Genomic DNA, 11,875 nt, shown 5'->3' on the forward strand with positions numbered 1-11,875 from the left:
AACTGGGTTCAACGAAATTGACAAAATTTTGGGTTTATGGGGAACCTGCTGGCAGTCTTCAAAGTACCCCAAATCTGCCACAAATTATTGGAGGATGCGGGAAGGTGTGGACATTCTTGTGATTTTGAATCACATCAGACTGTCTGCCTCGCAGGTTTGAGGACCAGTCATAGACAATTTAGAGTGAAAAACAAAATTTATACAAATTTGTTTCATATACAAAACATTGAGACTCTCCCGAAGGACAGTGCAGCGAAGACCCAACAAACCCCCTTAATCCAACGCCTGTGACACAAATCCCAGAGGTGATGGAAGGATGTTGAGTGCCTGATGGCTGTGGCAAGCCACCATGAGCCTGCACTCCCTTCCCTCTGTCGCTAGATATATCTAGATGTATGTTGTAATATGTACAGTATACGTGCTTTGCTATGGAGTTTTTTTCCCCACTCCAGACTGGGGCCCCTTAGGAGCCCAGTCTAGATTGTATTTTTTTTACTCATACTTCCCCAGCATTTGACCTGTTTCCCCATCTTTTAGGGGGTGCCTTGTGGCGACCCATCAGCGTTCCTGTTCTGTAACCGTGTACACTGTTGGTTTGTCTAATCTTGAACGAGTTTGTGCTGAAAACAGGCAATGACAATGAAGACCTATCTACCTATTTATTTGTTTTTGGTTTTGCTCGAATTAATTTAATGGAATTCCTGTCGTCCTTAAAAGCATCTCGACATACGTTAAAATAATTAAACCGTGTTAAACATTGTTTTTTTGTTGTTGTGGCCGCTTGTTGTCACCTGTCAGTCACATAGTTGCATTGCAAAATCATACAGAACAAATTGTAATGAGTTTATTTTGTTGGGTTTGGATTTGGTTTTGTATGTGCCATATTTTCTGTGTGCAGACGATGCTTGAGCAGTGCACACCTAACAGGAAATGTTGCTCACCATACTTACAACACTTTTTAATGTCCTGGGCCCCTGCTGCTCCTACTCCTGTACTCTCCTTCCCAACTCTTTTCTGATGTCCCGACTTGTGCTTTTTTGGGGGCCATGCTCTTAATTGAAAGGAGGAAGTACCATGAAGTGTGTTGTGGACCAAACCATTTTTATATGAAAGGACCAAGAGGGTTATTGAAATTATTAAAATTACAATATTGTATCACTTTTTTCTTTGTTTTAATTCAGATTCATTGCTATGAATATATATTAGCTCTGTGTATGAATAATCATTTTGTCATAGAGGCTTACTGTGCGACATGTACTGTAGGTTTATAAATATCTCACTTTTTCCCCCTTTTCAGACTCTGAAATCCTTGACCGTCAACGTTCACGGGCCAAAAACAGCGAAGGAGGCGACGTGCCACAGAAATACTTTGTGGTCACAAACAATCAGCTCTTACGTGTCAAGTACCTGTTGGTTTACTCTCAGAGGAGATACCTGTCCAGGTAAAAATCCACACACGTTGGCTTCGGCCAGTGCTTCTCAAATATTTTTTGTCACGCCCCTCCTAGAAAAAATGTAATACTTTGCGCCCCCCACTATCCATCATGACTATAGATAGTATAATTTCTCTATAAAATTGTTATAAGTATACCTCTGCATAACATTGTAAACTTATTATATTGTCTTGTTCTGTATATTGTACAGTATTTAGTATTTCTACAGTGTTTTGTATATTGTACAGGATTGCTTGTTATTTTTATTGGATAGTAGTCTGTTTATTTCAATTGTTAGTTTTTCCTTTATTACCTCTTGTGTTATTTATTTTACCCCATATTTGTTCCCACAACCGCACCTTAAGTTGGCGTCTTTAATCTCGTTATATGCAAATATGACAATAAAGTCTATTCTATTCTTATTAACATTAAAGGAATCAACACACGCTCTCTCACCGTGCTTACAGTGAGCCCAAGTGCTCCATACCATCCATCCATCCATCCATCCATTTCCTACCGCTTATTCCCTTTTATGGGGTCGCGGGGGCCGCTGGCGCCTATCTCAGCTACAATCGGGCGTAAGGCGGGGTACACCCTGGACAAGTCGCCACCTCATCGCAGAGTGCTCCATACATCACATCATATTCTGCTATGGCAAAGAAAGTATGTTCCCAGAGGTCACACGCACCCCCTCACTGTTTGAGAAGGACTGGCTTAAGCATGTAAACAAAACAAGCAAGAAAGCACCTTGACCAATGTGTACTGTACATCTGAAATGTTTGATCCTAATCTCCACCACTACAGTTGTGATCAGAATTATTCAACCCCCACACAATTTTGGTGTTTTAGCAAGTAGGACATTTATTCCGTATTTTGCTTATAGTCATATCAAATAAATATGCATTAAATAGACAAATGCAAGTTGAATTACAACATATTTTGTAACATACCAAACAGTGTCGTTTCTCTTAATATCTCATTGACAAAATTATTCAACCCTTTGAAGATCATAACTCTTAAGAACAGAATTTGAATAAGGTATTTTCAATCAGGTGTTGAAAAGACCTTATTGGTTGCTATGCGCTCTGTGATATCCATGTGCCAAGAAAAGAAGTCCCGGTGATACTAAAAGGGACATACTGTAAATAAGACATGTCATTATGAATGTGCCCGTTACTACAGTACATATATACATAAAACTTTGGATGTTTTTAGAGTGCTTATTTTAATGCAATGATTATGTCTCCTTTTTATTATTCGATAACATGTTGGTCGCAGGCAAGCAAAATGACACTGAGGCCATCGAAAACTTTGCACAAACAATAGCTCAAAATCCTTGACCAAAAACCACAACACCACCATCACTGTTTACTTCTCCAAAAATATAGATTGTTAAACTTAGCTAACATTCAAAGATTAGCATCCATAGGAATGGCCCATAGAATCCTAAATAACACTGCACCAGCGCCACTTAAGCACTTTGTCCAGTTGACATCTGCTGTGACAACTAGAAACACAGGAGCCTCCACCAGGGGGCAGTGTAGCGTACCCAGATGTAAAACCTCTTCTGCACAATCAGCCTTTCATATAAAGCCATAAAGGAATGGAATCACCTCACAACAAACTTGAAAAGTCGAACAGATTACTTTTCATTTACAATTGAAGTTAAAAAGTGGCTTTGGAGCAATCAAAGCTGCTCACACGGTCACTAAGGTGGCCACTATATCTGACACATCAACTTCATGTGGATTGTATTTATCCATGAGAGCATTTCTGTTGTAATTTGTGAGGTGTGTCTTTTAAAATTGTGGTTGTTTTTTTCAAATAATGACAGATGTGAACAAGAACGTGTATTGTCTTTGTGTGATGATGTAAATGAGGTGTGCTTGCATTGTATATTAAGTATGTGTCCATGAAAGGGCATTTTATGACTTTGCTTAATTTGATTACATGCTATAGTATGACTTTATTGCATGATTTTTGTATCCCTTAAATTTAGTTAGCCAGGGACTCCAGATGGAAATTAGCTATCTAGCTATAATCTGGTACAGAACATATCTGTCTTTGAGCTTAATGTTTCTGTGCATTGTCCCTTTAAATAAAACTAAACAAGGTGGAATAGATCATATCCCATTCCCTGAAATTTGGGCCGCTTATTGCTAGCATTTTTTTATGATTTAGAATGTGTGCTGTTGTCTCGTGTAGATATTGTGAACGATGGACAAAATTCCAAAGAAAGTGCACTTCCCTTTTAACATCGCAGAATACAAAATATCCCAATAATAGATAATTACCTTTTTGATTGTATTGTCATGTATAGTTACAGAGCTGCTAATAGATCCAGTAGATCTTCCATGCATTTTTGTCCAAGCTCAATACTTTGGGACAACTTAAATTAATGTTTGGGGTAAGTTTCTGTTTTATTGAGACTACAGGATGGATTGTAGCAGGTGTTCATTTTGGAGATGACTTCTATGCGCTGATTTTAAAGGTAATATTAATCACTTTATTGATGGGCAAAGGTGTTACATGGTCGTTTTTTTCTGACTGCAGTCATTTTTTTTTTGGCTGGGACAAAATGACAGCCGGTAAGTTTGTTTTTATGTGAATAGATTTTTTTTTTTTTTTTTTTTTAAACTCCATTCATGTTAACACTGGTGTGGAGGAAGTGTGCACTTTTAAAAATTACCATTGAAGTTAATTTCTGCATGGAGTTGTATTTTCTAGCAGTTTGAGTCATTTAAATGGGACCCGCACTTATTTATGGAATTTTGTCTAACATTCGCAATCCTTACATAAGACAAGAACATATATGTTTTTCTTTTTTTTTTACGCATTCTGACACGTAAATAAACAGTAATAAAAATCAGCTTACAATGAAGCGAATAGGAGTCGCTCTAGTCCGCAAATAAAGCGCTCTAAAAACATCCAAAAACCCCTGTCATATGTGTGTGTATATATATGTATATATATATATATATATATATATATATATATATATATATATATATATATATATATATATAGGCACATTCATAATATGTAGTATTGATGTATTTTGGTGATTTTAGGCATATGGCGGCGTAATAATTTCACAGATGCATCACAACGTTCGCTCTTTCCTTTCAACAACAACACCACTAATCATGCAAAAGTCATGAGATCCATCAAATACTATTTTAGGAGGTTGATCTAGAAGTTTTAGAAAGAGGTCCAGCAAGCAGCAGTATTGCTAATACAAACTACGAACTAGGGCTGATCTCCATCAATCCCGGTGATCAGCTGTAAGCATATGACCTTTTTCAAACATGGTGGAAACATCTGTTGGAGGTGACCACAGTGGTAAACTGTAGGACGAAACAATGCTTGGTATAATCCCTCACAGTGTGTGTTTGTTTACGTTTGTGTGTGAAAGTGTGTCCCAGTACTCCACCATCTCCTTCCACTGTGGCGCAAGTCCGTCTCCTCACGACATAATCAATGTTCAATCAGCGTTGTGCCTCGTCCCCTAACACAGCTGGGAGTGCAGCCCAGCACAACAAAGAAATACGACTAACTCTAGCATAGAAGTTGAAATTGAACTGTAGCTGCATTGTTAGCCACCTCATACTTTTAGTGTCTTACAAATTACAGGCCTCAAATTTTAACTTTTTAAGATCAAGGCAAGTGTTGCCTTAAATGAGGGCTCAAATTTTAGGGCAGCTAGGCAAACATTTTTTCTTTCCAGGCAGGGGCTCCAAACCATGCAAGCACACGTGCATTTTTTTTTATTCATTAATATAAACTTGTCAGATTTTTGTCATTTAATGATGCCTTTATCTGTATTTTTACCTTTTGATAGGGGGGAGTATTTTTTTTTAAGTTATGTACATGTAGATGCTGTTTTGGGACAGATGCTAGCGGAGCCGCGTGAGTGGTAAAACGAGAGAAAGAAGGTTCGAATCTGGTAACAAATGAAGGAAGAGTTAATTCCCAAGAAAAACAGCAGGGGGTCCATTGTCTGGCGGTGGTTTTCCTTCAAGAGGGAAGATGTCGAATAGACAACCATTATTTGTCAAGTGTGGGGCAACAGTGTTGCTACAAAAAGTAGCAATACTGCTAATATGTAGCATCATTGGAAAATTCACCTGCTCGAGAATGAAGAGTACTTTCTCCGCATGTCAACATCTCCATTCGCTGCCACACGCCCACACCATCAAAATGCAGAGGCAAACATTTCCAGATCAACAGCGTATAAAAAGAAAAGTCAACAACAGATGGATATAACGTCCGCAGGAACCTACCACATAGTGAAGGACATACACTATTTGATTTCCTATCATGCAGATCATTTTTATTTTACATTTATTGAAATATCTTGTGTGACATCATGCACAAAAGTGCACTTTATTTGTTTTAAACTATTGTAGTGGCGTTCTGTACAAAAAGTGCACTTTAATTTAGTGTTGTTTTGATATGTCATCTTAGTGACATCATGCACAAAAGTGCACTCATAGCTTGTTTTAAAATGTCTCTGACAATCTTGCACTTTCTGTTTTGGAAATGACATGAATGTTTGTGTCAAGGCTTAATAACTGTTTAATAAATACACTTTTAGTTGTGCATGAAAGTTTAAAAGTAGCATATATGAATGCAGTATGAAGAAGGATGTTTGAATGTAGACACATAGAATCATCATACTGCTGTCATTATATGCATCAAGTGTTGATTCAAGGCTAAAGCAAAATATGGAGATATATATGCTGTATCGTCACATGGCCTAAAACAATGGAGATATTAAAAAAAGGCCATATCGCCCAGCCCTATAGTCCAGAACACGTTTTGCTTTATACATTATTGACGTGTTTCTTGCTACTTTAAGTTGTATATTTGTTGTATGTTTGACCTTGGAGATAGCGTACGTAGGAACCCTACAGGTTGTTGTTTTGATACTTAATATAATCACATGAACTGAGAGTACTGTGATTCTACTGGATTGACATGATCAGTGTGGTCTGATGCAGGGTTTTTTTTCCCTCTCACAGACATTCCCGCAGTAATTCCTGGTTCCTGAGACACCACTTTGCCATCATGATGAGTCTCTACCTTCTGCTGCTCATATTCATTGGCACCTTCAACTCCAACGCCTTCATATCCTTTTGGAACCGACAATTCAGATGACAAGACAAAAAAAACCCCAAAAAACTAACTGACTCGGGTCTTTATCCACTGTGCCTTCCTGGTCAGACCCCAACTGGAGGCCTCGACTCACTGACTCATTTCCTACTCGTAGTGAACACATGACTTCTTCCAACTGTCGTCGCTGTGCAGACACGGGAACTAAATTGTCAGCAGATGTAACCGTCTGACTCAGGACTGGGCAATTGTTTTGACTCAGGGGGCCACATTTATATATAAAATATATATACAAACCTCGTGTCCATATGAGTTGGGAAATTGTGTTAGATGTAAATATAAACAGAATACAATGATTTGCTAATCCTTTTCAACCCATATTCAGTTGAATATGCTACAAAGACAACATATTTGATGTTCAAACTCATAAACTTTTTGTTGTTGTTGCAAATAATCATTAAGTTTAGAATTTGATGCCAGCAACATGTGACAAAGAAGTTGGGAAAGGTAGCAATAAATACTGATAAAGTTGAGGAATGCTCATCAAACACTTATTTGGAACATCCCACAGGTGTGCAGGCTAATTGGGAACAGGTGGGTGCCATGATTGGCTATAAAAACAGCTTCCCAAAAAATGCTCAGTCTTTCACAAGAAAAGATGGGGCGAGGTACACCCCTCTGTCCACAACTGCGTGAGCAAATAGTCAAACAGTTTAGGAACAACCTTTCTCAAAGTGCAATTGCAAGAAATTTAGGGATTTCAACATCTACGCTCCATAATATCATCAAAAGGTTCAGAGAATCTGGAGAAATCACTCCACGTAAGCGGCATGGCCGGAAACCAACATTGAATGACCGTGACCTTCCATCCCTCAGCTGGCACTGTATCAAAAACCCACATCAATCTCTAAAGGATATAACCACAAGGGCTCAGGAACACTTTAGAAAACCACTTTCACTGAACACAGTTGGTCTCTACATCTGTAAGTGCAAGTTAAAGCTCTACTATGCAAAGCATAAGCCATTTATCAACAACATCCAGAAACACCGCCGGCTTCTCTGGGCCCGAGATCATCTAAGATGTGGAAAAAGTGTTTGTGGTCTGACGTGTCCACATTTCAAATTGTTTTTGGAAATATTCGACATCGTGTCATCTGGACCAAAGAGGAAGCGAATCATCCAGACTGTTATCGACGCAAAGTTCAAAAAGCCAGCATGTGTGATGGTATGGGGGTGCATTAGTGCCCAAGGCATGGGTAACTTACACATCTGTGAAGGCACCATTAATGCTGAAAGGTACATACAGGTTTTGGAGCAACGTATGTTGTCTCCCATGGAAAATGTGTGGCGCATTATGAAGCGTAAAATAGGACAGCGGAGACCCCGGACTGTTGAAGGACTGAAGCTCTACATAAAACAAGAATGGGAAAGAATTTCACTTTCAAAGCTTCAGCAATTAGTTTCCTCAGTTCCCAAATGTTTATTGAGTGTTGTTAAAAGAAAAGGTGATGTAACACAGTGGTGAACATGCCCTTTCCCAACTACTTTGGCACGTGTTGCAGCCATGAAATTCTAAGTTATTTGCAAAAAATAAATACATTTTATGAGTTAGAACATCAAATATGTTGTCTTTGTAGCATATTCAACTGAATATGGGTTGAAAAGGATTTGCAAATCATTGTATTCTGTTTATATTTACATCCAACACAATTTCCCAACTCATATGGAAAGTAAGTTTGTAAAAAAAAAAAAAGCCTATTATGAAGGATAAAACACTGAATATTGAAAAAATATGAACATCACACCCCCTTTTGATCGACATATTTTACAATCAAGTGAAACGCAATAAAAATGCAGCAAACCGTGAAATATGAACGTGAAGGGTACAAAATAAAGCCACCTACAATCTATATCTGATATATCACTAAGCTTTAAAATTTTGTTTTGAAAATCTCTTTCCATGTCTGTGGAAACACTTCCTGTCTGAGCTGCTGCGACGTAGATGACCATAGTAACTCATTACATGACCATAGTAACTCATTACATGACCACAGTAACTAATTAGATGACCATAGTAACTAATTACATGACCATAATAACTAATTAGATGACCATAGTAACTAATTACATGACCATAGTAATTAATTAGATGACCATAGTAACTAATTAGATGACCATTGTAACTAATTAGATGACCATAGTAACTCATTACATGACCATAGTAACTCATTAGATGACCATAATAACTAATTAGATGACCATAATAATTACATGACCATAGTAACTAATTAGATGACCATAGTAACTAATTAGATGAGCATAGTAACTAATTACATGACCATAATAACTAATTAGATGACCATAGTAACTCATTAGATGACCATAGTAACTAATTAGATGACCATAATAGATGACCATAGTAACTCATTAGATGACCGTAATAACTCATTAGATGACCATAGTAACTGATTACATAAACATAGTAACTAATTAGATAAACATAGTAACTAATTAGATGACCATAATAACTAATTACATGACCATAATAACTCATTAGATGACCATAATAACTCATTAGATGACCATAGTAACTAATTAGATAAACATAGTAACTAATTAGATAAACATAGTAACTAATTAGATGACCATAGTAACTAATTAGATAAACATAGTAACTAAATAGATAAACATAGCAACTAATTAGATAAACATAGTAACTCATTAGAGGACCATAGTAACTCATCAGATAAACATAGTAACTAATTAGATAAACATAGTAACTCATTAGATAAACATAGTAACTACTCACATTAACATAGTAACTAACTAGATGACCATAGTAACTAATTATATGACCATTGTAACTAATTAGTTGACCATAGTAACTAATTACATGACCATAGTAACTAATTACATGGCCATAGTAACTAATTAGATGACCATAGTAACTAATTACATGACCATAGTAACTAATTACATGACCATAGTAACTCATTACATGACCATAATAACTCATTAGATGACCATAGTAACTCATTAGATGACCATAGTAACTCATTAGATGAGCATAGTAACTCATTAGATGACCATAGTAACTCATTAGATGACCATAGTAACTCATTAGATGACCATAGTAACTCATTAGATGACCATAGTAACTCATTAGATGACCATAGTAACTCATTAGATGACCATAGTAACTCATTAGATGAGCATAGTAACTCATTAGATGACCATAGTAACTCATTAGATGACCATAGTAACTCATTAGATGACCATAGTAACTCATTAGATGACCATAGTAACTCATTAGATGACCATAGTAACTAGTATATAATCCCAAAGCGCAGATTCCATGCATTGAAATACTTAGTATAGTTGAAGACTTGTGGTCATTATAAAAGATGAGTGCACATCATAATGGCAGCTACACTTTACATCTTAAACATCTAAACAAAGGATTTGGGAATATCCGGGGGGCCGCATGTGGCCCCGGGCCTTCATTGCCCAGGTCTGGTCTGACTTCTTCCTTTTTAATATGTCTGTGTAAAAATAAAAGTACAGCACAGTCTACCAAGTTAAAAACCTCTTTTGGGTTGTGAAATGAATCACCTGTGCAGATTTGTAAAGAAAAGTCTTCCTCCCATTGACCAAAGCTGTCATGCATGACTTGACACGAGATCTACTACACACCTTGCTGGACTTGACACGAGATCTACTACACATGCATGACTTGACACGAGATCTACTACACACCTTGCATGATTTGACACGAGATCTACTACACATGCATGACTTGACACGAGATCTACTACACACCTTGCATGACTTGACACGAGATCTACTACACACCTTGCATGACTTGACACGAGATCTACTACACATGCATGACTTGACACGAGATCTACTACACACCTTGCTGGACTTGACACGAGATCTACTACACACCTTGCATGACTTGACACGAGATCTACTACACACCTTGCTGGACTTGGAGGCAGCAAGCATAGGATTATTCAACACTTGGCGAGATCACAGCGGGACAATATTTCTCAACCACAGTCGCAAATGAGATCTTTGTTTTGTTCACTTTATTAAAAGACTGTATTCTTCTTATAAGTACTATTGATTCACTTCCAGTATGTACAGTTGTGCTCATAAGTTTACATACCCATGATTTCTTGGCCATTCTTCAGAGAATAGAAATGACAACACAAAAACCTTTCTTCCACTCATGCTAAACAGTTGTGGGAAGATATTTATTGGCAAACAACTGGGTTTACTCTTTTTAAATGAAAATGACAAAAGAAAGTGATGAAAGTTGACATAGCGCAGTTGTTAACACCGCGTTTTGCCCCCTTTGATGTCAATGACAGCTTAAAGTCTTTCGTGGTAGTTGTGGACACGGTTCTTTATTTTCTCAGATGGCAAAGCTTCTTGGCAAAAAGAATGATAACTTGTGTTGTCATTCATATTCTCTGAAGAATGGCCAAGAAGTCCAATATTCTCCCAGGGAATGATCTCTCATGAGCACAACTGTAAGTGTTGGACCACTTCCGGGTGACTCAACTTATCTGCTTGATTACGCATTCTTTCCACTGATTGTCAATAAAGGGCAAAATCTAATGACTATGAAAATCAAAGACAACCTTAATTATTTTATCAGTATTAGACTTATTTAATTTATGCAAATTCAACTGTTAACATTTTTAGTTAAAATTCCTGAATGAAGCAACCGTCAAATGCATATTATGTTCATTCTTCGGTCATGCATGGAAAAACATTTCAAAACCCACTTGCATTGTTTAGTGACTCGGTTAAATAGAATTCAGTGGAACCTTGATTTACAAACTTCTGAATTGGTTCTTGTGATGGAGTCTTGCTGTCTTGTGGCTTCCATGGACCAGCAAATAGAGACATTCTCTAGCACGGTTGTGACTTTGTTGATGTTTTCAAATAAAAACCTCAGTCCAGGTCGCTTTTCAGCTCCTCTTCGCTCGCTCGTCGTCTGCCTCTGGCTCTCTTCCTCTCTTGCTCCGCGTCAGCTTCCCTCTGGCTCCTTTGAGTCTCTTTGCCTCTCTCCCTGACGCTCACAGCTGTCGCCCTTTTAAACAGTGTCAGAGGATAACTAAATTCTCCACAGGTGCGCGATCTACGCACCTGATCTTAATTGTGGCGTGCCTCACCGCTCGCTCGCCGTCTCCGCCTCCTCGCCGCCATCTTGGGCCGGGCTTTGGCGTGGCCTGCCTTTCTGTCAGACTGCCTGCCTCTCCACAGTTCTTAAAACTGAAAAGTTTGTACAATGAAGCAATGTTCCCCCATAAGAA

General features: G+C 37.8%; 1 protein-coding gene across 1 annotated transcript in view; it reads left to right on the top strand.

Annotated features, from left to right (window-relative positions):
* LOC133563664 (protein mono-ADP-ribosyltransferase PARP16-like) overlaps positions 1-11,522 on the top strand; it is a 34,318-nt gene extending 22,796 nt beyond the window's left edge. The window contains exons 6-7 of the mRNA XM_061917927.1: positions 1,298-1,442; positions 6,458-11,522. Coding sequence (XP_061773911.1) covers positions 1,298-1,442; positions 6,458-6,593 — 281 coding nt within the window. The 3' untranslated portion in view covers positions 6,594-11,522. The remainder of the gene's footprint in view (positions 1-1,297; positions 1,443-6,457) is intronic.
* Positions 11,523-11,875: the final 353 nt, after the last annotated feature.

Source organism: Nerophis ophidion, linkage group LG12 (genome assembly GCF_033978795.1).
Source record: "Nerophis ophidion isolate RoL-2023_Sa linkage group LG12, RoL_Noph_v1.0, whole genome shotgun sequence".
Lineage (NCBI taxonomy): Eukaryota > Metazoa > Chordata > Actinopteri > Syngnathiformes > Syngnathidae > Nerophis > Nerophis ophidion.